This window comes from Megascapheus bottae, chromosome X (assembly GCF_031878675.1).
Source record: "Megascapheus bottae isolate mThoBot1 chromosome X, mThoBot2.hap1, whole genome shotgun sequence".
NCBI lineage: Eukaryota > Metazoa > Chordata > Mammalia > Rodentia > Geomyidae > Megascapheus > Megascapheus bottae.
This window is the reverse complement of record NC_143547.1, coordinates 105,753,512-105,780,109: the sequence shown is the minus strand read 5'-3', so window position 1 is coordinate 105,780,109 and position 26,598 is coordinate 105,753,512. Positions and strand designations below refer to the sequence as shown.

The 26,598-nt window shown below is 38.6% G+C and overlaps 2 protein-coding genes across 3 annotated transcripts in view; both read right to left on the bottom strand.

Annotated features, from left to right (window-relative positions):
• On the bottom strand, positions 1-13,136 carry LOC150041779 (phosphatidylinositol-binding clathrin assembly protein-like). Its single transcript, XM_090327197.1, has 12 exons — positions 12,914-13,136; positions 11,002-11,144; positions 8,686-8,761; positions 7,492-7,594; positions 7,243-7,336; positions 7,024-7,135; positions 5,724-5,830; positions 4,574-4,615; positions 2,636-2,715; positions 2,391-2,467; positions 135-215; positions 1-35 (listed from the first exon to the last, which is right to left on the bottom strand). The coding sequence occupies exons 1-12, from the start codon at positions 12,990-12,992 to the stop codon at positions 1-3; spliced, it is 1,029 nt and encodes a 342-aa protein (XP_090183323.1). The 5' UTR covers positions 12,993-13,136.
• A 7,174-nt stretch (positions 13,137-20,310) lies between these two features.
• The window catches only part of Brcc3 (BRCA1/BRCA2-containing complex subunit 3), a 29,462-nt gene continuing 23,174 nt past the window's right edge, over positions 20,311-26,598 (bottom strand). For both annotated transcript variants that reach the window (XM_090326637.1, XM_090326636.1), the window contains 3 exons: positions 26,186-26,229; positions 22,271-22,440; positions 20,311-20,385 (listed from right to left, as the gene is read on the bottom strand). In XM_090326637.1, coding sequence (XP_090182763.1) covers positions 22,289-22,440; positions 26,186-26,229 — 196 coding nt within the window. In that variant the 3' untranslated portion in view covers positions 20,311-20,385; positions 22,271-22,288. The remainder of the gene's footprint in view (positions 20,386-22,270; positions 22,441-26,185; positions 26,230-26,598) is intronic.

Sequence of the window (26,598 nt, the reverse complement as noted above, 5' to 3'; positions counted from 1 at the left end):
TTACTCATTTACAGGGCTTTCTCCAAAGTTAAGATCTGTTTCAAAAAACAAACACAAAGTTTATGTTATTTTTATGCTAATACTGTTGCTTTTCAAATATGTCTAAAAGACTGATTGCAAAAGTAGATGATTACTTTCTGTGAGGACAGCAAGTGAGTCATCCAAATTTCTTATTCTGCTTGTTTCCACTTGTCTGTCTCCAAGAGATTCATGAGCTAGAGAAGATAATGCCACGTAGCATGTAGGAGAAATTAATCTGTAAACAGAGAATGAAATAAAAACATAAGCCAAATCTATATAAATACCTACTCATATCAAACTAATAGGAGTTCAAATGATTAGCTAAAAGAGTATAGAATGTTAAGTTAGTCATTCAGTTTTAATTGAGCATTTTTCATGAACCAGATAATTATACACAGTACTAAAGTTTGGGCACTTATTGACATGGCAGGAAGCAAAAAAAAGATTTTAAAAAATCTGTGTCTTTCTGTGTTTATATCCTATTGGAAACAGCAAATGACCAAGAAAAATAAGTTTTAGAATCTGTTTACAATATGTTAGCTCTACTACTTACATCAACGTCTTGGCTAAGAATACAGCATATACCACCATGCTCAGTTTTAAGGTCTTATAATCTTTTGCCCAGGCTACCTCATACCATGCTCCTCCCAATCTCTGCCTCCAAAGCAGCTGAGATTACAAATGTGAGCCACGATACCTGTGTGTGTGTGTGTGTGTGTGTGTGTGTGTGTGTGTGTGTGTGTGTGTGTGCTGAAACAAGGCATCTAGCACAATATCAGCCCGAGCTTTAAGTTTTTGTGCAAGCTATACTAGCTTAGTATCTGTAATCTTCTCTCAGCTTCCCGAGTGCTGGAATTATAGACAAGTACAATTATGAATTTTCACAGACGTTAAATAAATTAATATGCATTGTGCCAGGCGTGGTGGAACACACCTGTAATCCTAGCTACTCAGGAGGCTGAAGTCTAAGGATCAAGGTTCAAAATCAGCCAGGGCATAAAAGGCACTGAGACTTATTTGCAATTAAGCACTAGAAAACGGGAAGTGGGGCTTGGCTCAAGGGTAGGGCGGTAGCCTTGAGCTGAAGAGCTCAGGGACAGTGTCCAGGCCGAGTTCAACTCCATGATCCCCACACAAAAAATAAAAATATGCATTGCCAATTTTAACAGATGTCTATTCCAGGAAAGGCACTTAATGATTAGAATATAATATTATATCATGTTTCAAAACTTATTTTTTTTGAATTTGAGTCCCAAACCATAAATAAAGATTCAAAAAAGTGGCAGTGATCGGTTTGTTTTCTTTTCTTTTCTTTTGTTTTTAGAAATTACTTATAGGATTTATACTCATCATAGTTTTGGTCAGACTCACCCATTAAAAACGCAGAAGATATATCCATTGAAATACATACATATATACAAAAGAAAAATAAGAACAAAATACAGTTAAAATGCACGCAGTTAAAGTCAAAGTTAAATTGGAAACAAAATTTAATTTAAATATGTATATAAATCATGACATTAGAGCTCATTAATACATGGATCTGGGTAGTAATGAGTAAAGAATCATCTAACATCAAAGACACAGAATAACATGTTGAATGAAAACAAATATGCCTGTCTGAGAGAAACCACCTGCCAGTAAATGTAGAACAGCTCTCTAAATAAAAAGAATTCTGATTTCTGAGGTTTGCTCATTTCTTTTCTTTTTCTTTCTTCCTTTCTTTTCTTTTTTATTTATTTATTTTTTGTCTGTTACAGGATTTAAACTCAGCTTGGGCGCTGTCCTTGAGCTGTTGTGCTCTGCCACTTCGAGCTACAGGATAACTTCCAGGTTTTGCTACTATCATGGCCAATTGAGAACTACCAACATGACATCAATCACTAAGCAAATTTTTTTTAAAAGTACTGGCTCATGTAAGCTTGTATGAACCCAATGTATGAATCTCAAACACTCCGAAATGTCATCCTTTACGCATGTGGATATTTTCTTCATAAAACATACAGATTAACAGGTATTCCCAAGGTATGAAATTCATGTATACTATACAGTGAACACACTCTATCTCTTTTATGAATAATCAGATATTTCTGGGAGCCAACTCATTTTAACTTATGCTTATATATCTCTCTAGAAGTGTGTGTGTGTGTGTGTGTGCTTATGTGTGTTTCTGTCTGATAAAAACAAAGATGGTAGCATACTATAATTTGTAAAACTTGCTCATTTGTCACTGAACAATACATGTACAAAACCAAGAACTTCATAAGTATAAATATATGCTTCAGGAAAAGATAAAGAATGGAAGAAACAACTATTCTAGTCCTCTCTCTAATGATTACTGATGCAATTTTGAAATAATGTCATATTACCTGAAAACAAAGCTCTGCTTGCTGAAATTTCCACAACTGGACTCTTTGGGATGAGTGGGATTAACGTATGCTGGAGGCTAAAGAGAGGGATGAGGCACAAAAGAAGTAAAGTAGAAACACATATATCCTCCTATAACCGCCCCAAAGAGAATAAATAGGCACACTCCTTCACGTAGGCAATTCATAGTATTAAGCATTTAAAGTGAGAGAAAAAATTGTCTCTATTGACACATTCATGAACTTACCTATAAGGAGGTAGCATGTCATTTTTGTCTTCCAAGGAAGCCAAATGCTGTTTTAGTGCTTCAATTAAACTGTGAGGTGCCTAAAAATTTATTTTTTAAAAAATTAATCTTTGATAGGTTTAGAAAACTCATAATCCCTTATATTATTTCTTTTTGCCAGTCTTGGAGCTTGAACTCAGGGCCTGAGCACTGTCCTTGGGTTTTCTCAAGGCTAGAGCTCTACCACTTGAGCCTCAGCACTACTTCCAGGTTTTTCTATGTATGTGGTACTTGAGGAATTGAACCCAGGTCTTTATGCATGCTAGGTGAGCACTCTACCACTAGGCCAAACTCCCAGCCCCAATCCCTACATCTTTTTTTTTTTTTGCCAGTCCTGGGCTTGAGCTCAGGGCCTCAGCCCTGTCCTTGGACTTTCTCAAGGCTAGAGCTCTACCACTTGAGCCTCAGCACCACTTCCGGCTTTTTTCTATGTATGTGGTACCAAGGAATCGAACCCGGGTCTTCATGCATGCTAGGCAAGCACTTTAACCACTAGGCCAAACTCCCAGCCCCCAATCCCTACATCTTTGTAGGCCACCAAACCATGATTCCTTTACATCTATAAGCATCCCCTATTCCTGCTCCTACATCCTCTTATTTGTGAACTCTACTTCTACTTGTTCTAGGAACTATAACCTCCCTTTTCCTAAGGGACTACACTCAATCTCCTATCATTCTCCCCTCTCACACCGACACCTTCTCTTTACACAAGCTTTTCTCATACCCCAAACTGCCACCCGAGTCAGACACTGAGCATTCCACCTGTGTTGTCTCCAGCAGCTTTTCATTCTTCCAGTCCTATGCAAGAAAAGCCTTACTATATGGGATGGGAACGCCTGCCCCACTGTTCCTCAACTCATCTTAATGGTCAGCTGGGATTGGAGTGTTGTTTATGCCTGTAACTCTAGGAGAATTAAGTTCTAGGCTAGTCCAGGCTATAGAGTGAGGTCCCTGACAACCCAGGCAACTTAGTGAAAACAAAGACTGCTCACCTACCATGCATAAGTCCTTGTTTCAAAGATCAGCTGATGTTCTGTCTTTGAAACAGCCCTCTCCTTAAGCAAAGAAATAGCCTCCCAGGAGGACAGTAGAAATTAGTGACTATTTAAACACATATAAAGGATACAGGATCCATCACGCTAAGTTTTGGGAGAAGGAAAAGTGAGTTCATTTGATCCTTTTAATGCTGTTACATATGCTTTTACAGCTGTAAATGTGAGGAACAGAGTTGGTTGCTAGTGGTTCATGCCAAAAAGCCTAGCTTCACAAGAGAGTGAGATCTGCCGATCCTGATTCGAAAAGGCAGAAAACACTGCAAGATTCTAAACTCCAATTAACTAGCAAATGCTGGAGTGGAGGTATGATTCAAGTGGTAGAACACTGGCCTTGAGCAAAATAGCCAAGTGAAGGCACAAGGCCCTGAGTTCAAACTCCAGTATCAGCACCAAAATAAAAGAAGAAAGAAAGAAAGAAAGACAGAAAGACAGAAAGACAGAAAGAAAGAAAGAAAGAAAGAAAGAAAGAAAGAAAGAAAGAGGAAGGAGGGAGGGAGGGAGGGAAGGAGGAAGGAGGGACAGAGAGAGGGAGGAATGGAAAAAGAAAAAGGAGAACAGAGAGTAAAAAATAGTTGCTTGAAGACACAAACCTAATATGTGGCTAAAACAGTCCTTAACCAAAATGCATTATTCAAAATACTCTGCTGTTTTCACTGATGAGTTGTTTCTTTTAAAACACATAATACACCATGTGTGGGGGGGAGGCAGGCATGTAAGTATAAACAAAAGATGGAATATCAAATGATGCTTAATATAGTAAACCTACAAATAGGCATACAAATACAATATACAACGCTAAACATATAAATGGGCAAAAAAATACTTAAATACATAAGACACTGACCTGAGTAAGATATGGAATGTTGCTCTGATGAATTCCAATTTCCTGAATTCACAAAAAAGAGGGGGAAAATACACATTACAGCAAGCAATGGCAACTAAAATTAAGAGATCATAGTATACAAAAGAGAAAGTATACCAACAACATGACATCTTAGCTTCAGACAAGGAAAAACATGTCAGGCAAAAATATATTTTGTACCTTTGAGCACTATTTTTGATTTAGCCCAAGAATATATTCTAAAAGACCTGTCAAGTATAAAGTCTTTGCCAATTTAGGAAGAGATATATAAGCTGTATTTCAGCCCTCAAACAAATGTATACTTTTTTTTTCTGTGTTGGTTGTGAGGCTTGAACTCTGGGCTTGGACAGTGTCCTTAAGCTTTTTTTGTTCAAGGCCAGTTCCTTACCACTGGAGCAATGGCATCATTTTTTGTTTTTTTGATCATTAAGTGGAGGTAAACAGTTTCATGGTGCCGGGCGTGGTGGCTCACACCTGTAATCCTAGCTATTCAGGAAGGTGAGAACTGAGGATCAAGGTTCAAAGCCAGCCCAGGAAAAAAGGACCTGAGACTCTTATCTCCAGTTAACCTCTAGAAAATGGGAAGTGGGGCTGTGCCTCAGGAGTTGGGTGGTAACCTGGAGCTGAAGAGCTCAGGGACCGCGCCCAGTCCAAGTTCAAGCCCCATGACCCTGCCCCCCCCAAAAAAAAGAGTCTCATGGACTTTCTTGCCAAGGCTACCTTTGAATTGGTAGCTAGGATTATAGGTGTGAGACACCAGCACCTGGCCACAAGTCTGTAAGTTTTCATATATCAGGAGTTGGTTGTTATTCATATTGTTGTTTTGCTGAATGAAATGTGTTTATTATTCTCTTTGGATTTTACAAGTCTCACTATCATTGTCTAGGAGTGGTTCTTTTCATATTTATCATGTTTGTGTCCCTCTAAACATGAGGAAAACATCAGGTCACTTCAGGTATTTCTATCACTAAGAAAGATTTCTTGTAGCTATTGTTCACTTCCTAAAAAGACTACGCCATGGACATTTTGGTTCAATTTTATAGTCATTCTGCTGGTAGGGTAAAAAGCTCAATACTACTGTAATGCACAAAAGAGAAAAAAAAATTCCACTGACAGAAACTAGCTTCTGTACCTCAGCAACCTTCAGGAACTCTGCCAATTTGGTTGTTCTACCAAGGAACTTGATGTAAATATCCAAACTTTGATTGCACTGGTTCTTCCTCATGTCAAAATACTTGCCTAACAAATAGAAAAAAATAGAAAAGTCATAACAGTATTATCTGACTTTGGTGGATCTAGGCTTTATTGTGTAGAAATATAGTACCCCTGTTTCTTCTCTGGTAATTCCCCAGAAATATTCTTTAGTATTTACATAAAAATGGAAAAGTTTGGGCCAGGAGCGTAGCCTAGTGGTAGAGTGTTTGCCTAGCATGCACAAAGACCCGGGTTTGATTCCTCTGTACCACATACATAGAAAAAGCCAGAAGTGGTGCTGTGGCTCAAGTGGTAGAGCTCTATCCTTGAAAAAAAAAGTGTCCAAGGACAGCTCCAAGGCTCTGAGTTCAAGCCCCAGGACCAGAAAAAATAAATGGAAAAGTCTGTGCCTAATTAAACAAATAATTTTATTTTTTATTGTTGGGGTAATGTATAGAGGGTTTACAGTTACATTTGTCAGGTGCATTACCTCTCATACATTGATACCCCCTCTCTCAAGTTTTTGTCCCCATTTCACTCCCCTACCCCCTCCCAATCATCTTGTTTTCCCTCTTCCCTTTCCTATTTCAAGTAAACAAATAAACGTATATACAATATACCAAGTAACAAAGTCAGATACAGTAACAATATGAGATTAACCATAAGGGCAACAAAAGAGAAGACAAATAACATAGTACATTAAGAACAACAATCACACAAGCTAAAGCTCTTGTTTCATATCCTAGAGATCCTTTCATTTACTCTCATCCTATATGACCTTATATTCCTATAACCAAATAATTTTTAACTAAAACACACTGTATCTCATTACTAAAATTCTTTGTGATTCTGCAATGAGCTTCAATTTTGAACCTATAGCAAATGTGAAAATCTGAATGTAGAAATAAATGATTTTTACAAGCTGGGCAGCAACGAGTGCCTCCTGCCTGCAATCATAGCTACTTAACAGGTTGAGCTCATGCTTCAAGGCCAGCCCAGGCATAAAATTCCCCATTAGATACTTATGTCCAGGTAACCATCAGAAAGCTGGATGTAGTGTTGGGGCTCAGTGTGGTAGAGCACTAGACTTGAATGAAAATGGCTCAAGGACAGTGCCCAGGCCCTGAGTTCAAGCCCCAGGGACGACTTAAACAACACCAGCAAAACAACTACCTTTTTTTAAAAAAAAAAACAATTTTACTCAAAGTTCTCTTTTGAAAAGTAATGTTTTACATTACCTAGTAGATTAAGGATTCCTTCATTGTAGGCTGCAAAGAGGCGAAGACAATCTTTAAAGAGGAGCATGAAAGAAGCACGTACTATTCCATTACTAATTTCATCAGGACTTGCCTGAAAAATTAAACAGTAATTCAATTATCACTAAGGAAAAAATAACTCCTTTTTCTACATGTAGTTAAATTGTTTCATTAATATTTTAAGAGAATTTTAAGACTTACATTAAAATTAAGAAGAGCATCAAACTGGGTTTGAATAACTGGAAGTATGTTTAGCAGTGCTTTCGTGTTCATAGTCCTCATCACCCCATCTGTCCTATAAAAGTCAAAGAAATTCAGAAACACCAGTCACTAGGAGTTTACCCCAGTCACTAGCAGCGTTATGACATTAGTGTCTTGTAATAAAACTATGTTTTTAACAAATTACGAAGTACTTCAGTTTTTACTTACAAACTAATGCTATTTACTGACCCTCTCTTGGTTTTTGTGATGTCATATGCAATCAGTCTATATACGAGCGACTTTTCATTCAAGTATCTGCTGTATCGTCGGATGAAGGTTGACATAGTTGGACCTAAAAATTTGATGTGTTGATTATTTCCAATTCAACCAATATGATTTACAATATATTGAGATGCCCAAATGTATCAGTTCACATTCTACTGTATACCTCAAAGTCTCTAAAGCAGAAACAGTTCCCTTAGCAATCATCTAGCTTGACTTTCTGTTCAAGAGAGTTTTAATTTCCTTATCGTCTTGATATCCATTTATCATGTGGTGAGATGGTTACATTTCTGAACAGAGGAAGTAATTGAACTTTATCAGCCCTTTTGATATTTCCGACAATTTTAAATATTTAACATATTCCTTGCTGTTCCCACGATTTATTTTCCAACTTCTTTTATTATTTTATTTTTTGCCAGTCCTGGGGCTTGAACTCAGGGCCTGGGAAATACCCTTTGGCTTTCTCAAGGCTAACATTCTACCCTTGAGCCACAGCACCACTTTCAGCTTTTTTTGTATATGTGGTACCAAGGACTCGACCCCAGGGCTTTGTGCAAGCTAGCCTGGCCCTTTCCAACTTCTATTCAGCAAATGATATTGCCGCGCATCTCATAGAGAAACTAGAGAGAAGCCATGACTTTTCCCTACTCAATCTTTGAATGTATCTTGACTTATTTATTTGGTTAATCCATTCACTGGATGCTCATTTTTGATAGGCTGAACAAGGTCTCACTGAGTAGAGACATGTAGGTATCATTAATGTTCATGTATTTAAAACAGAATATTATGTTATTCATAGTAAGCAATTAACAAATTTAGGGATCATTTACTTTCATAAAATGTACAACAAAATATACAATTCATAATTTAGAAACATTTCTTAGCTTCAGTTGTATTTCAAGTGTTTTCCCTCCTCAGAAATATTTCCATCAGGAGCTGGGAGTTTGGCCTAGTGGTAGAGTGCTTGCCTAGCATGCACGAAGACCTGGGTTTGATTCGTTGGTACCACATACATAGAAAAAAGCTGGAAGTGGTGCTGGGGCTCAAGTCATAGAGTTCTAGCCTTGAGAAAGTCCGAGGACAGTGCTTAGACCATGAGCTTAGGCCCAGGACTGGCAAAAAAAAAAAAAAAGAAATATTTCCATCAAAGACTTAGCCTACCTTCTGGGACACTTTTATCCAGGAAGTTGTGTAAAGTAAACAAAGAATTTCGAGATGCAACATGACGGATAAAACGCTGTCAAACAAATGTGTAAAGTTATAAAAATTAGTTTCTGTATACAGAGCGCTCATAAATACTTTTTTTATTATGAACATTCATTTAATATAATTCTATCACAGTTTCTATTTCAAGAGAATTACCTTGAACTTTATATATAATGATTTGAACTATCATCAGTTCTTTTCAACTTATGTAAGAAATAATAATAAAGGCTATAATAATTAGCAAGAATAGTAGAGGTTGAACACTTTCCCCAAGACTTTCTGTATATCCATCCCCTACTTTTAACTTTTTGATGAGACAATACAAAGAAAAAAAATTTTTTGCCAGTCCTGGGCTTGATCTCAGGGACTGAGCACTGTCCTTGGACTTTCTCAAGGCTAGAGCTCTACCACTTGAGCCTCAGCACCACTTCCAGCTTTTTTTTCTATGTATGTGGTAGCGAGGAATTGAACCCGGGTCTTTGTGTATGCTAGGCAAGCATGCTACCACTAGGCCAAACTCCCGGCCCTACAAAGAAAAATTTTATGTATCTAGATTTTCACTATGTAGAAATGATAGCATCAAGGTTTTGCCATATCTACCTTGAAGAATATTTTCATACTAAGAAGACAAAAGCATTAGTATATTTTTTCCATGGACAAATAGATATTGTGTGTGTGTGTGTGTGTGTGTGCAAGTACACACTACTGTATTTTAAATTCCATTCTAATGGTGGAAACAAGTTGTTGAATGAAATCCAGCCTTGTTGATATACATGTTGCTTAAGAGTAAAGGTGTCTCAATGTACTCTTCTCAAGAGCAATAAAGTATGGTAGCTGCTAATCCACACCCCATTCAGAGTATGTGAGCTTTCCCTCCATTAAATTCTTTTTTAATTCTTTACACTATCAGACTATTTAAAAATTTGCCAATTTGGGTATGCTCTCAGTCATTTGGTCTTTTTCATGAACTCTCTATTACTTTTACTCATGTTTTTGCATTTTTCTTACATTTATGTATTATTATTTATTAGTCTCTAGTTTGTTATTTATGCTGTAAATATATCCTTAAATCTTTTAAAGGTACTTTTTATTATAGAGGTGATGTACATATATATACATGTATATATATATATATATATATTTGTCAGTCATGGGGCCTGGGCACTGTCCCTGAACTCTTCAGCTCAAGGCTACTGCCCTACCCCTCGAGCCACAGTGCCACTTCCAGTTTTCTGGTGGTAAACTGGAGATAAGAGTCTCACAGACATTCATGCCCAGGCTGGCTTTAAACCTCGATCCTCAGATCTCAGCCTCCTGAGTAGCTAGGGTTACAAGCGTGAGCCACTGCACCCGGCTTTACTGTTTTTCCAGTCCTGGGCTTTAACTTAGGGCTTGAGCACTGTCCTTGGGCTTTCTCAAGGCTAGAGCTCTACCACTTGAGCCACTGCAGCACTTTCAGGTTTTTCTGTGTACATGGTACCAAGGATTCAAACTCAGGGATTTGTGCGTGCTAAAGAAGCACTGTATCACTAGACCACAATCCTGATCCCAGGTACACCATTTGTGCTAATAGATTTTAAATTCTTTCCCCTAGTTTGGGAATGGGGGGCTCATACCTGTGATCCTAGCTACCAATGAAGATAAGATCTAGAGGATTGTGGTTTGAAACTAGTCCAAGTAGAAATGTCTGCAGAGCTCCATCCCCAAGTAACTGGCAAACAAGCAGGGTAGAGGAATGGCTCTAGTGGTAGAGTGCCAGCAAAGTATGCAAATCTAGCAGGTTCAAATCTCTGAGTGCTAGCCCCAGAACTCAGAAAAATAGTTGTTTTCATGTTTTAGGATCACCAAGCTCCCTTATAAGAATTCCTCTATTTTTCTTATTTATCTACTATGTTCTGTTAACATATGTGAAATACAAACAGTAGATGTGTGGGGAGAGGCTGACAGGAAACAATGTGACACACTGTAGAATGTCAACCACTGCCATTGTTTTTGTTTGACTTATCTAAGGTACATGAACACATGCACTCTGCTGTGTTATATCCAGTGAGTACTTTAGCAGCAGGTAAATGGTATATTTCAAACCATATTGATTCATTAATAAAGGCAGGAAATAAAACGTTTCAACAAATACTGCTGTTTCGTCCCCATTTGTCATTAATGGAGGGAAGACTTTAAGAAATAAAGAACAGTTTTTCAATTTTGTACTTAGTTATTTGTAGTTGAAGGAACACAGTCATTGCTTTAGGTGTACACGCTGCACGTACGTACCTCGTTTCCATGAATCATGAGGTGATGTACTGTAATTAGTGCCTTGAATACCACTACCCAGCTGCTGTTCCCAGTTTTTTCCAGAAGAACACTAAATGGACGTTCCACATTCATATTTGTTCCATTTATGTACTTTACTAGACCTAATGTAGAAACAATGGTATTAAAATACAAAAGCTAACTTTGGTCATTTCATTTCCCCATTCAAATATGTAATGATCCTCTACTAATAATTCCAAACTCTTTTTGCTTTCAAAATGAAGACTCCCATTACAACGTAAGAGAGTCTGCAGCACTCATTAAGGAACGGTACCAGGATAGGTGCTAAACACAAGTGTTTACCAAATAGACGAAGACTTTACAGTAGTAGGCTGATCCTGACTGTACACACATTGATGTATTAGTATGTACTCCAGCTGCTGTAGCACATTTAAAGTTATACAGAATACCATTCTTTCCTTTCTGTTAAGTATTAAGTGTGCAGCATTCTCCTTTCTGTACAGTATCCTTCAAGGTTTCCTTTTTCTCCATTATGTGCATTTGTATGTGTCTTTGGGGAACAAAGTACAAAGTAACAGGTCAGTTTTCTCCTTTCCTGTCTCTTCCACACAGTTAACTGCTGTTCACTTTGGGGTGCACATATTACTTAACCACTCAGGGCAGGATAATATATATTTTCTCAAAACATTATTACATTGTTTGTCCAGAACAATGTTTTGCAGAGTTTGAAAAAATATATAACTGAACTTATCTATTTAATGTAGTAAATAGCTACAACAACATATTTCATGACAACAGGAAGATACAAGTTCAGAAAGCCAATATAGATGGAATCATTGTATGACTTCACTATAAAATATCAAATTTGAAAGGTGGTCAGCAGAGGTACTTGGAGATTATAAAGCTACTATTGATTAGGAGCTGAAAAAATAGGCGTTTCAAGAATTAAAACATTAGAGGGTGCTGGTGGCTAACACTAGCTACTCGGGGCTGAGATGTGAGGATCAAGTTCAAAGCCAGCCGAGAAACTAAAGACTGTGAGACTCTTATCTCTAATTAACCTGTAGAAAACCAGAAGTGGGGCTGTGGCTCAAGGGGTGAAGCAGTAAGCTTAAGCTGAAGAGCTCAGGGACAGCGCCCAGGCCCAGAGTTCAGGCCCTATAAGTGGGATAAAGGGTTTTCCCTTGGGACAGACTAAATCCACTAGCACAATGATGTTCATTGCAGCACTATTTACCATAGCAAAGATATGGAACCAACCCAGATGTCCCTCAGTTGATGAGTAGATCAACAAGATGTGGTATTTGTACACAATGGAATTCTGTGCTGCTGTCAGAAAGAATGACATCACCCCATTTGTTAGGAAATGGAAAGACTTAGAAAAAACCATATTAAGTGAAGTAAGCCAGACTCAAAGGAACTTAGGCTCAATGGTTTCCCTCATTTGTCATAATCAGTAGAAACCTTGGGCTCTCCTAGCAGAAGTTCACAATAGGGCAAAACCTAGATACATAAGGCTGTATAGTATGACGCTAAATCACAATAAAAATATATGAAAAAAAGGTTTTCCCTTGGAAATATACACAAAGGCAGGAATATTTTGCTGTGGACACTCTATAGTCTACCCATGAACCTTCTTGGGAATACTTTTGGGACACGTAGTCGATGTCCTGCTTTGTGAGATGTGGGGTAGACATGGGAAATACGAATATCCTAGGAAGCATCACTTGTTATCCCGCCACTGGTCATTCTTATATAAGTGATTGCAATACTACTCGTTTACAATTTGGCATTAAAACGCAGTGGTTCCCCTCTATGCTCAGCGAATAATTAGCAGAAACATTTGAGCATCTTGCTCCGTAGGGTCCTGGAGAAGAACACACAGTTAAGCCGCACGCGCTGTGTTACTCACTGGAGAGGTGTTTTAGCTCTGGTTCCATGGGTTCCGCGGTGGTAGCCCCAAGGGCGGCCTTGGAAGCAGACAATCCCATGTGCTCATCCCAGGCATACGCTACCAGCCAGGAAGTTAAAAGCTGGAGGTGGAGTCCAGTCCCTCCTCTTCCTACCAGCGGGGACAAGCCCCCCGCGTGGCGCAGGACGAGGGGTCTCAGATGTTGGGGAATGGTCTGGCCCTAAGTGACTGGTACCATGTAACTTTCTTTGTGCAGGATGACACGTAGCTCCCACATTATGAGGTAGCATTTGAAGTCACAAAGCCCCAGGCTTGGCAGGATTGCCGGGAGGGCTGGCAGAGGGGTGGGGATGGGGTTAGATCACAATCTCTGGGGATGTGCCACAGCCTCTGAACTTGGGGCTAGGCTCTCCAAAGGAGTGTGGAGAGATTCTCAACACAACACAGGATCCAGGACAGAATAAGCAATAACAGTTTAACGAGAATTAATAATCTCATTTTTTTCCTTCGGGCTCTACTCCCCATCCACATGTGACATTTCTAAATTTCTATTAAGTCTCATTTGTTTCCTTTACTATTTTATTTTTTTAAACTTTTTTTTGCCAGCTCTGGACCTTGAACTCAGGGCCTGAGCACTGTCCTTGGGCTTTCTCAAGGCTAGAGCTCTACCACTTGAGCCACCACTTCTGGCTCTTTTTTTCTATGTATGTGGTACTGAGGAAGTGAACCCAGGTCTTTGTGCATGCTAGGCAAGCACTCTACCACTAGGCCAAACTCCTGGCCCTCCCTGACCATTTTTGCTCAAGACCAGTGCTCTACCACTTTGAGCTACAGCATAATTTCCAGGATTTATTTTTCCTTGGTATTTAGCTGTATGTAAGAGTCACATGGACTTTCCTGTCAAAGCTATCCTCAGATCTTACCCTATGGAGTAGTTTGGATTTACAGGCATGAACTATCAATGCTTGCCCAGGACATTATTTTTTCAATATCTCTCCTTCTCTCCTTTTCTCCCTTTCTAGTCCCTCCCCACATCTTATTTCCATGGTACAACTTGAACTCAAGGTTTCACTTTCTAGGCAGGCACTTTACCACTTGATTCATATCTGCAGTCCTTCTTACTCTGGTTTTTTTGAAATGTGGTCTCCCTTGAAAAAACTTGGAGCTAGACTATGATCCTATTTATATTTCCTCCTCTAGCTGAGATGACAGATGTGCAACATCATGACCTGCTATTTCTGTTGATATACCATCTGACAAAGTTGTCTTACCCAGACTGGCCTTCAAAAGTAATTCCTACCAGGAGAGGCTCCCAAGTAGCTGGGATTCCAGGCTTTAGCAATACTATTCTTCATACAAAACAATAGGTCCACAGAATGTTTGGTTTTTTTTTTTGTCGTGTGTGCGTGTGTGCGTGCGTGCGTGCGTGCGTGCGTGCGTGCGCACGCCAGTCCTAGGGCTTCCATTTGGGGCCTAGGTACTATCACCCGAGCTTCTTTGTTCAAGGTTACCACTCTACTACTTGTACCACAGCTCTATTTCCAGCTTTTGGTGACCAATTAGGGATGAGTCTTACAGACTTTCCTGCTTAGGCTGGCTTCAAATCATAGTCTTCAGATCTCAGCCTCCCACGTAGCTAGGATTCCAGGCAATTTTGTTTTTTTTGGTATGGTTTTGTTTTTGTTTTTTTGTCAGTTGTGGAGCTTGAACTCAGAGCCTGGGCACCACCTCTGAGCTCTTTTGTTCAAGGCTAGCACTCTATCACTTTGAGTTGTAATGCCACTTCCTTGCTGTGTATTTTAATCATCATCCATATATGCTCTTCCTTCTGATGTGCAGTAAGCATGGAACCACTGCCTGTCTCTATGGATTTCATATAAATACGAGATATATTATGTGGCCTTCTGTGTCTGGATACTTTCATAAGCATGTGTTGAAGATTTATCCATTTTGTGGCAGTTACATCAATTCTTAATTTTGACTTATGTGAGAATAATATTCATGGTGTGAGGATAACGTATTTCACATCTCTATTCATCAGTTGATGCACATTGAGTTGTTTCTACCTTTTGGCCATTGTGAATTGTTCTGCTATGAATACTCATGCACAAATTTGAGTTTTAATACCTGTTTTCTGAGATTTATATCTAGGAGTGCAATTGCTTTCATGCTTAATTTCAGGAGAAACTGTCAGATAAACTGACTACATTAATTTACATTCCCACTTGGACTACACAAATTCTAATTTCTCCATATTGTCACCATTATTATCTTTTTTCTTTTACTTAATCCCTGAGGCTCAGACTGCCCTACTACCTCAGTTTCTCAAATAGCTGGAACTAAACCTGTGTGCTAGGCATACATTTTTATTCTAAGTAGGCAAGGATATTTCATTGTTTTGGTTTATATTTATCTGCTGATGTTAAGCATCTGTTCATATGCTTCCTGTCAAGCTGTGTAGATTTCTTGGAGAAATGTATAGTTAGATTCTGTGTTCGCTTTTAAAAATTTAATTAGCATACACTTATTGCACAAAAGGGTTTCACTATATTCCATCTACTTCTCTCTTCCTCCCACTCCGGCTTCTTAAAATAATTACAACAGGTTTTCATACATGCAAATAAGCCACATCAATCATATTCATTTTTATTCATCTTCATTAGCACCCTCGACACCCACAGTCTCCCATCTGAACCTATTTTACTTTCCTCCAATTAATTTCTTCTCTTCTTTAGAACTAACTAGGGTTAATTGCACCAAGTTTTCTATGGTATTGCAGAAGTACATATGTATTTTCTCACAATAACACTATTGCTTTCTCTTCCCCAACCCTCCCAACCTCCTATTCTATGCCATTTTTGAACCACGTTATTTGGTGATGGATGAATTTGTAAATGTATTTTGGATATTAGTGTCCTAGATGCATGGTTTGCAGACATTGTCTCCCATTATGAGTTGTGTTTTGATGTCAATACACAAAAATTAAACTTTTGTGAAGTCTAATGTATCTATTTTTGCTATTTATATTTTTGGTGTCATAACTATGAATTTATCACCAAAAGCAAGAAAAGATATTTTGTATTCTGCAGGCATCTACTGCCAGACAGTTTGAGAGTAAGCTAACCTGATGGCAGACAAACATGAGAGGTGGTTATGGAGATGAGGAGAGTCTGCTATGGATCCACCAAAAAGTTTAAACAGTTGGAAGCCCAGGCAGGGACAAACATAGTTATCTGTGTCCCCAGTCTGCAAGATAATTCTCAGTGCAGGGCCAAGTCTGTGGGTTGGCTGAATGTTCTCTCCTCTTTTATGCAATATAGTGCTGGAATTCCTAGCCAGAGCAACAAGGCAAGAGAAAGGAATAAAGTCAAATTATCCCTACATGCAGATGATATTTCACCTCCCTCAAAAGACTCCAGTAAAATTGCTTTTAGATATGAGAAATACTTTTTGGCAAACTAGCAGTATATAACATCAACATAAAAATATGTAGCTTTTCTTTATAATAAACAATCTAAGAAATTAGAAATATAATACCAATCACAATGGCTTCAAAAAATAAACATCTAGTAATAAACTAAAAAAGGATCTCAAAGTATCTGCTATAAAACTAAAACCCTAAAAAACTGAAGACATAGGAAGATGGAAGGACCTCCCATGTTTATGGACTGGAGGAATACTGTACAGTTTATAGATTCAATACAAACTTTCATCAAAATGCCAGGATCGTTCTTCATAGAAATATAAAACTCAATCCAAAAATTCATATGGAAGCACAGAGGGCTCCTAATAGTCAAAGCAATTTGGGGCAAAATAACTCAAACTATAATACAAAGCCATGCTAACAAGCATAGCGCAGTGGTGACACCAAACAGATAGAGCAATGGAATAGAATGCCCAGAAGAATGCAACCACATACATCCATTCAATTTTATAAAAAGGTGTCAGAAACATATATTGGATAAAAGCTTCTTCAATAAATGCTGGGAAAACTATACCCACATGTAAAAAAACAAGACTAGAGCGTTATCCCTGTTGTAAAAATTAATTCAGCAAGGTGCTGGTGGCTCACTACTTAGCTCAAAGTCAGCATGGGCAGGAAAGTTCCTGAGCCCTTTGTTGTTGTTGCTGGTTGTGGGGCTTGAACTCTGGGCCTAGGCATTGTCCCTGAGCTCTGCAGCTCAAGGCTACTGCCCTACTCCTTGAGCCACAGCCCCACATCCCATTTTCTAGAGGTTAATTGGGAATAAGAGTCTCACGTTCTCTTGGTTCTTTTGTGCCAGGCTGGCTTTGAACCATGATCCTCAGATCTTGTCCCCCTGAGAAGTTTGGATTGTAGGTGTGAGTGACTAGTACCTGGCTTCTTGAGACTCTTATGTCCAAAAAGTGGGAAGTGGAGCTGTGGCTCAGTTGGTAGAATGCTAACCTTGAGCAAAAATACTCAGAGATAGTACCCAGGGCCTGAATTAAAACCCCCAGGATTCACATTTAAAAAAATCTAAAAATGGAACTACCATATGTCCCTGCTACATCACTCCTGGCATATATCCAAAAAAATGCACATCCACATACAAGATAGATACTTGTATACTCATGTTTACAGCAGCACTATTCACACTAGCCAAGCTACAGAAAGTGCCCAGCAAATGATGAAAATGATGAATACACAATACAAATAATACAACTGTCAGTTGTAGGAATTGAATGGATCTGTAGATTGTCATGTTGAAATAAGGAAGGACAGAAAGGCAGCATATTTCATGTTTTCACTTATACAAGAAACCTAGACAAAAAAGTGCCATGTGTGTAAGGGTAGAGATCATCTGCAGGAGCAGGGGAGGACAGGGTGAAGCAGAGGGTAAACAAATGGAAGGAATATAGTTTTTAAAATATATTGTTACTGGGCCTGGAGTTTGGCCTAGGGGTAGAGTGCTTGCCTAACATGCACAAAGATCTCGGTTCGATTCCTGGGCACCCCATACATAGAAAAAAGCTGGAAGTGATGCTGTAGCTCAAGTGGTAGAGCTCTAGCCTTGAGAAAGCCCAAGGACAGTGCCCAGACCAAACTCAAGCCCAATGACGTACAACAACAACAACAACAACAACATATATATATATACATATATATATATATAGTTACAAAACCTACATATTAGTGAAGCTCACTAAAAGTTTAAAAGAGGGGGATGGAGGAGGCTAAGGAAGAGAACAAAAGTTTTGTTCAAAGTACATTGTATTCATACATATAAATATAAATCTCTTCTGTATAATTAATTCATGCTAAGAGAATTTTTTTTTATTTTTGCCAGTCCTGGGCTTGAACTCAGGGCCTGAGCACTGTCCTTGGACTTTCTTAAGGCTAGAGCTCTATCATTTGAGCCTCAGCACCACTTCTGGCTTTTTTCAATCATGAGGTACAAAGGAATTGAACCCCGGTCATGGTACATGCTAGGTAAGCCCTCTACCACTAGGCCAAACCCCCAGCCCCTGGAATTAAAAATGATAGGATGTCATGTATGCTTTTTTATAGCTGTAGGCCCTCATATTTAAGTGTGATACATCTCGAGTTAATGTTCATATATGATGTGGGGTAGTGTTCCAATTTCATTCTTTTGCATGTAGATATTTGTTCAAAGACTACTCTTACTCTAACCAATATTTTTGGCTAATTTGTTAAAAATCATCTGAGTACATTTGCGATTTATTTCTGGACTAGCATTTCTATCCCAATTTTCATAGAAAATAGTACATGATAGCCACCGTCTTGGTAGTATGGGTGCTCATGATAATGGATGGATGTCACTTTTAATTCCTCTTAAGGAACATACACACTTTTTTTGGCCAGTCCTGGACCTTGAACTCAGGGCCTGAGCGCTGTCCTTGGGCTTTCTGAAGGCTAGAGCTCTACCACTAGATCCTCAGCACCACTTCTGGCTTTTTTCTATGTATGTGGTACAATACTTTCAATTTCTGTTCAACATCACAAGGTTCATTCTATCCTGCTTCCTTTCTTCAGGTTTGTAAATGATATCTGTAACACTGACAAACAAAGCTCCTATTTTCTTCATGAACACTTTGGCTTTTTTAAAATTTTGTAGTAACTGTAGACTTAAAGAATGTTGCAAAAATAGTACATGTTACAATACCACTAAGTATACTACAGACTATTGTCACCAGGCTGTACATGCATTTATTTGTGCATATATAGATTTATACAATTTTAACACAGGTATAAATTCACACACTCAACACTACAATCAAGATACAAAAGTATTCCATCACCACAATGGAACTCCTTGTGTACTCCTAGAAAGTCATACATGTCATACCTCATCCAGTCCTTGACTTCAGAAACCACTAATCCAGTCTTCATTCCTGGAATTTTGACATTTCAGTAATATGTGCAATCACACAATATGTGATGTTGGCACATATTGTGAGATCGGCTTTTTCATATAAATTCTATGTGGTTAGAAGCCTGTGTTTTTTCCATTAAAAAGCAGTATTCCATAGTAGAGATTTGTTTAGTCATTTATCTATTGTAGACTATTTCGGTTGTTTTGATTTCTGGTTAATACAAATAAAGCTGCTTTAAAAATTTTTGACAATAGAAGTTTCCATTTCTGTGATACAAATGAGCAGGAGTACAACTGTTAGGTCATGGGTTAAGTGCATGTGTAACTTCCTAAGAAATTTCCAAAGTCTTTTCCAGCGTGGACATAACTATTTTACATTCCTGTCATCACTGACTGAAAAGCTAATTAATTTGTATTCTTGATAATGTGGATATTTTCATTATTTTTCTCCAGTCCTTCTGATAAGTGCAAGTACCTTCTTTCACTGTGGCATGACTTGCTATCTGCATATCACACATTTTGGTAAAATGTCTATTCAAGTCTTTCACTCACTTTTTAGATATTTTTTTTTTCTTGAGCAGTGTTTTTCACATCTATTAGATATTAATAATTTCTTTCAATATGTAACTTGTTCTTCTTACTTTGAGTACAAGGATTTAATTTTGATGAAATCCACTGTTAGAACTTTTTTTTCTTTATGGGCTGTGCTTCTGACTTGTCTAAGAATTTGTCTCCTAAGGATTTTTTTTCTTATGGTATTTTTTCTAAACTTTTATAGCTTTACCATTTACATTTAAATCTGTGATACATTTTGAGGTAACTTTTATACAAGATGTTAGTTTTAGGTCGAAGTTCATGTTTTGCTTGTAGGTAGTTAGTTACTTTAGCATGACTTATTGAAAAGATTTTCCGTTCTCCACTGAATCACGTTTGTACTTGATCAGACTTATTTGAGCCTATGCGGGTTGTGTTGCACTGATCCACGGACTCCTCTGCCAGTGTCACACCGTCCAGATTACTGTAGCTTCACAATAAGTCTTGAACTTTTGGTTCATCAGAATTGATTTAGCTTAATTTCTTTTAAGTTTAATTATTCTCTGGGTATTTTCACCTGCCCTACAGGAAAAAAAAGAATAGATAAAGAATAGAGAACTGTGGTGAGGAGAACTAGAGAAAACATAGCATCTATATTCCATATAAGTTTCAGAGTAGCGGTTCTGAATCAAGTCCTTCTAGAATTCTGATAATCTAGGGAAGAAACAAGAATGCCTAAACCAAAACCAAAACAAAACAACTTGTAGCACTGATTTAAGAGACTGAATCTCTTCTTTTTTTTAACCTTCTCCAATCTCTGCTTAAATTCTCAATATATAAGAAGCATAACTCTCTTTTGAAGACACATTATTGTTTGTGGCTACATTTGACAAGAATAGTGTAATCAAACTTGTGTACCAGTACTGGGACTTGAATTCAGAGCCTCATACTCTCACTTGGATTTTCCCTCATGTCTGGCACTTCATCACTTGAGCCACACCTCTACTTCAGGGCTTTTGTTTGTCAACTGGAAGATTTGTTTTCCTGGGTTGGTTCTGAACCACGATCCTCAGACCTGGCCACTTGAATAACTAAGATTACAGGCATAAGCCAGAATCAAAAAACTTTTTTTCCTTTATTCCTTTTTTTTGGTTGGCTGTGGGACTTGAACTCTGGTACTAGGCATTGTCCCTGAGCTCTTCAGCTCAAGAGTTAGAATCAAACTTTGTGGGGGGGGGGCATGGGGCTTGAACTCTGGGTCTGGGCACTGTCCCTGAGCTCTTCAGCTCAAGTCTACTGCCCTACCCCTTGAACCACAGCCCCACTTTCCATTTTCTAGTGATTCATTGGAGATAAGAGTCTCAAGGATTTAGTGCCCAGTCTGTCTTTGAACCCTGATCCTCATATCTCAGCATCCTGAGTAGATAAGATTACAGGCATGAGCCACCATGCCTGGCAGAATCAAACTTTTTTTTGCCAGTCCTGGGCCTTGAACTCAGGGCCTGGGTGCTGTCCTTGGGCTTTCTCAAGGCTAGAGCTCTACCACTTGAGCCACAGCACCACTTCTGGCTTTCTTCTATGTATGTGGTACTGAGGAATCGAACCTGGATCTTCGTGCTTGCTAGGCAAGCACTCTACCACTAGGCCAAACTTCCAGCCACAGAATTAAACTTTTTAAAGCATTATTTTTATTACGTCCCAAGTTCTAAATGTTTCTAGAAAAATAAATTTAAATTACAGTGAAAATTCCTGCTCAGGAGAGACTTGTTTCACAGTCATACATGCTAGAACTCATTTAGTTGATAAAAAAGGACACCCATATAGATTCAAAATTTGGTATCTTAGAATACCTATTTTAGAGAAGGAAGACATGTCTCTCAAAGAAAGTAATCCTGGTGAATTTAGTATTTACTTGTCCCCAAGAATCATCAGAAATACAAAATCAAAACATAAAGAACTTTTTCCTGTAGCTTATTATAGGGAATAGGTATAGCTGAAAACAAAAATAAATACTTCCAAGTTTGAAAAGAGAAAAATAAATATTTTTAATTTACTCCCAGATATCCCTTGCCAATTTATTTCCTATGGCCTTACAAAATAAGGCTCTTACATTCTTTGTAGGCCAATTATAGTTGGAATGATTCAGAAAGCTGTAGTGAAAATCTCAGGAAGATATCTTATGTTTATTGCATGCATAAAACTTACTGGATGGGGGGGAGGGTAATGGGTACCAAGACATGTGAAAGGGTATCAATGTATGTGAATTAATGCACCTTCTATCTGGCAAATATCATGTAACCCTTTTACTAATTACAATAAAAAAATAAATATAAAAAATAAATAAAACTTACTGGAATAGAAAAAGAACTGTTCCACTTACCTATTAGAATAGAAAAAGACCTGTTCCACTTTCTGATAACCTGGGAATTATGTATGGTTTCCACAAGATTTCAGTGCACAAACTTACCCCATTTTGTATTCTGCTTTATTCTAGGGAAGAAAGTTCTTCTATAAGCTTTTCCTTTTCTTGTTGCAACTCCTGCAAATGCTGTTGGTTTTGTTCCAGTCTGTCCTCCAACCACTGCAGGAGAGGCCCACTGACTGCTGACATCTGACTACACAGATTCTTGGTAAACACTTTGGGAAAAACACAGATGAGCTAACTATGGAAAAGCTTTGTTCATAGCACGTTCCCACATCACCACCACTAGCTCCTCAGTCATGAATACAGAAAAAGGATAAAGAAATATAAATAGTGCAATAAATAGGGCTGGTAAACTATATTCTCTAACAGAGGAGCTGGGTAAAGAAAATACCAGTTTCAGAGGCCACACTGAACACCCTACATTCACAACCCAGGGAGAAGCCTGGCTATGCTGAAAGCAGAAAGATGGCCAAATCTATTCCTTGAGGCAGAAGAACTAAGAAAGCACAGAAATCTCCTTTCCTCAGCCTTTCCCATACTACAAATGGCTATCAAGGAGCTAGCAATTTGCCTATCAAATGTTATGTGTATAATTGAAGAAATAAATACATTAATTCAAGCCACCTGAGAGGACCTCTTTCAAAATGAGAAAACAAGAAGGATAAGGATAAGGGAGACAACCTGGGCACTGGTAGCTCACGCTTGTCATCCTAGCTACTCAAGAGGCTGAGATATGAGGATTGCCGTTCAAAGCCAGCCCGAGCACAAAAGTCCATGAGACACTTATTGCTAATTAACAACCAGAAAAATGCAAGTGGCATTGTGGCTCAAGTGGTAGAGTGCTAGCCTTGAGCTGAAGAAGGATAGTGCTCAGAGTTCAAGTCCCACGACTGACAAAATTAAAAAAAAAAGAATAAGGAAATTATCTTTTATGTCTTACTATAAATTTTCAGCTTCATGGTGAGACAAACATTCTATAACATGCAATGTGTGTGTGTGTGTGTGTGTGTGTTAGGGAGAGAGAGAGAATGTGTGTGTGCCCATTCTGGAGCTTAAACTCAGTACCCGGTGTTGTCCATGAAATTTTTTTTTTGTTCAGGACTAGTGCTCTGCCACCTGAACCACAATTCTAGCTTTTTTTCTTGTTGGGAGGGGGAGGGGAAAGGGCTAATTGGACTTAAGAGTCTCACATTTTTTCCTACCTGGGCTGGTTTGAATTACAATCCTCGGATCTCACACTTCTATTCAGCTAAGATTATAGGTATGAGCCACCAATACTTGGCTTACAGATGCCAAATCAAATCTGCCTAATAGAAATACTTATCTCATAATTCATGATTTACTGAAAAGAACACTACAATACAAATCTTTCTAGATACCTTTGTGTATGAACATACTCTTGAAAAAATATGCATTATTTTGGGTGTTACTTTCCCCAATATAGCAATATGTCATAGTATCTTTCTTTTTTTTTGCCAGTCCTGGGCTTAAGCTCAGGGCCTGAGCACTGTCCTTGGACTTTCTCAAGGCCAGAGCTCTACCACTTGAGCCTCAGCACCACTTCCGGCTTTTTTTCTATATGTGGTACCGAGGAATCGAACCCAGGCCTTCATGCATGCTAGGTAAGCACTTTAACCACTAGGCCAAACTCCTAGTCCCGTCATAGTATCTTTCAATAAAAAATTAAAAATCTAGCTTTTTTTAAGAGCTACATAATACTCATCTTAGTAGATACATTAAATTAATAAGTCCTGTATTGACAGAGAAGTGGCATCCAATTTCTTCTTTCTGATTAAGTGGAATTGTTATCTCTAATTTCATGTATACTTTTAAACTGATAAGCTACTTTTTAATTGATTATACTATAACTTCAGGAACAGGAAGATTTTTACTCCTCCCACATCTTCATCTACTCATCTCTCTATTTAATCTTTCCCAATGGGTGCGATATGATAATTAGCATTTAAACTCACTGTAGGAGCCAAAGAAAGTGTTCAATTTTTATTTAATCAATCTTTTATAAGTACAGGGTTTCAGATTATACTTAGGCTACAACGGCCCTAGAATTTGAAAAGAATTCTTTTGTATATTTTTATGGATCATGGAGCTTGAACTTGGCCTGGGCGCTGTCCCCGAGCTCTTCAGCTCAAGGCTATCACCCTACCCTTGAGCCAAGCCCCATTTCCGGTTTTCTGGAGGCTAATTAGAGATAAGAGTCTCACAGACTTTCATGCCCGGCTGGCTTTGAAATGGGATCCTCAGATCTCAGCCTCCTGAGTGGCTAGGATTACAGGTGTGAGCCACTGCACCCGGCACTTGTGGCTTCTTCTATATATGTAATACTGAGGAATTGAACCTGGGTCTTTGTGCATGCTAGGCAAAGATTCTACCACTAGGCCAAACTCTCAGCCCAGTATTATACTTTAGGCACTTCTGGCTTCTTCTATATATGTAATACTGAGGAATTGAAGCTGGGTCTTCGTGCATGCTAGGCAAAAATTCTACCACTAGGCCAAACTCCCAGCCCAGTATTATACTTAAAAAAATGAATTCATGTATAATAATTACAGGCACAATGTCTCCCTTTCCCCCTACCCAGGCAGCAGCAGGAGTGGTGCAGGAGGTGGGGCATTTGCCCCCAGCAGCGAGGACAGCATGCCCAGCAGTGATTTTCAGAAAATAAAAAAGGCCCCCAGGGGGAGGTGGTGGGGCCCCCCCCATGACAAATCAAATTTCAAGACTTTATATATAATATATCTCTAGCATTATACTTTTTTTTTCCAGTCTTGGGGCTTGAACTCAGGGCCCGGGCACTGTCCTTGGACACTTTTTGCTCAAGGCTAGCACTCTGCCACTTGAGCCACAGCGCCATATCCAGCTTTTTCTGTGTATATGGCTTTGGGGAATCAGACCCAGGACTTTGTGCATGCTAGGGCTTTGAGCACACTACCACTAGGCCAAACTCCTGGCCCTCCAGCATTATACTTGCTAAATTACTATTTTTATCCAACATTATCCCTTTGCCATTGAAATGATGAGACAGATGGACCAAGCCATGTCTCCCTTTCTTTATAAAGTAATTGGCTGTCACATTTGAAAGTGTTTATTCCTTGTCACTCATCACTTTGCCAAAAAATGGGGAAGACCTTACAGAATCGCTAGGGCATCAGGGTTACTTAAAGAAGTTATTATAGCCCTAGAATTGTGGATATTGGCTAAAAGGGTCTTTGTACATTGTATTGGGCTTTTTGCTCTTTAGCAATAAACTGGATTTCTTTTCTCTGTTAACATGAAAAAATCTTCCCTTCTCTTGTGCCTTTCATATTATCTGTCTATTGGCTGGTGTTACTGTGCTGAACCAGCTCATGACAATGAGTTATATTTGAGTTGCCATGCTAGTGTTATATCATGGAAACTCGTAAACACAGTGAATCAAAACTCTCTTTACTCCCAGAGAGATAGTTATTAGACATATGCCAATATACCACTGAGTTAGTCTATCATGAATAAATCTCTTTCAGTCTTTCCTCTTGTCTTACTGTTAGTTGCATTTTACAGTTATCTGGGGTTCAAAAGAAATGTTGGGGCTCACGCCTGTAATCCTAGCTACTGAGGAGGCTGAGATCTGAGGATCATGGCTCAAAGCCAGCCCAGGCAGGAAAGTCCCCACAAGACCCTTCTTTCCAATTAACCACTCAACAAACCAGAATTGAAGCTGTGGCTCAAAGTGGTACAGCACTAGCCTTGAGCATGAACAGGCTCAGGTACAGTGCTCAGGCAGAGTTCAAGCCCCAGGACTGGGAAAAAAGAGAAATGTTGGGAGAAAAATCAGCAAAGTTCTTGAGAAAGGAAAATAAAAGATAGCTGGTATTCATGACTTTCATCACTTAAATTTGCTTCTGTCAGGTAAGTATTACAGAGATCACTCTAGTCAAGAATGAAGGAAACAAACATTACCTGAGCCATTATGTATCTTGGTTACTGAGTCCAGATGTGTAAGACTAAAGGAATAAAATAACTTTATGTTAGTAACAAAGTAACATGAAAACAAATGGTCATGGTCTGTAACAAAAACTACTCCAGAACTTTGCCAAATGAGTTAGAGGAATATTAATTATGATTTATGTTTCAATTGCTGTTACTTTACAATTATTTTTCTGTTTTGATAAATTCTTTTTTTGTCAGTCCTGGGGCTTGAACTCGGGGCCTAACCACTGTCCTTGGGCTTTCTCAAGGCTAGAGCTCTATCACTTGAACCACAGCACCACTTCTGGCTATGTGGTACCAAGGAATTGAACCCAAAGCTTTGTGTATGCTAGGCAAGCACTCTACCCCTGGGCCACACTGCTGGCCAATTTCTGAATTATTGT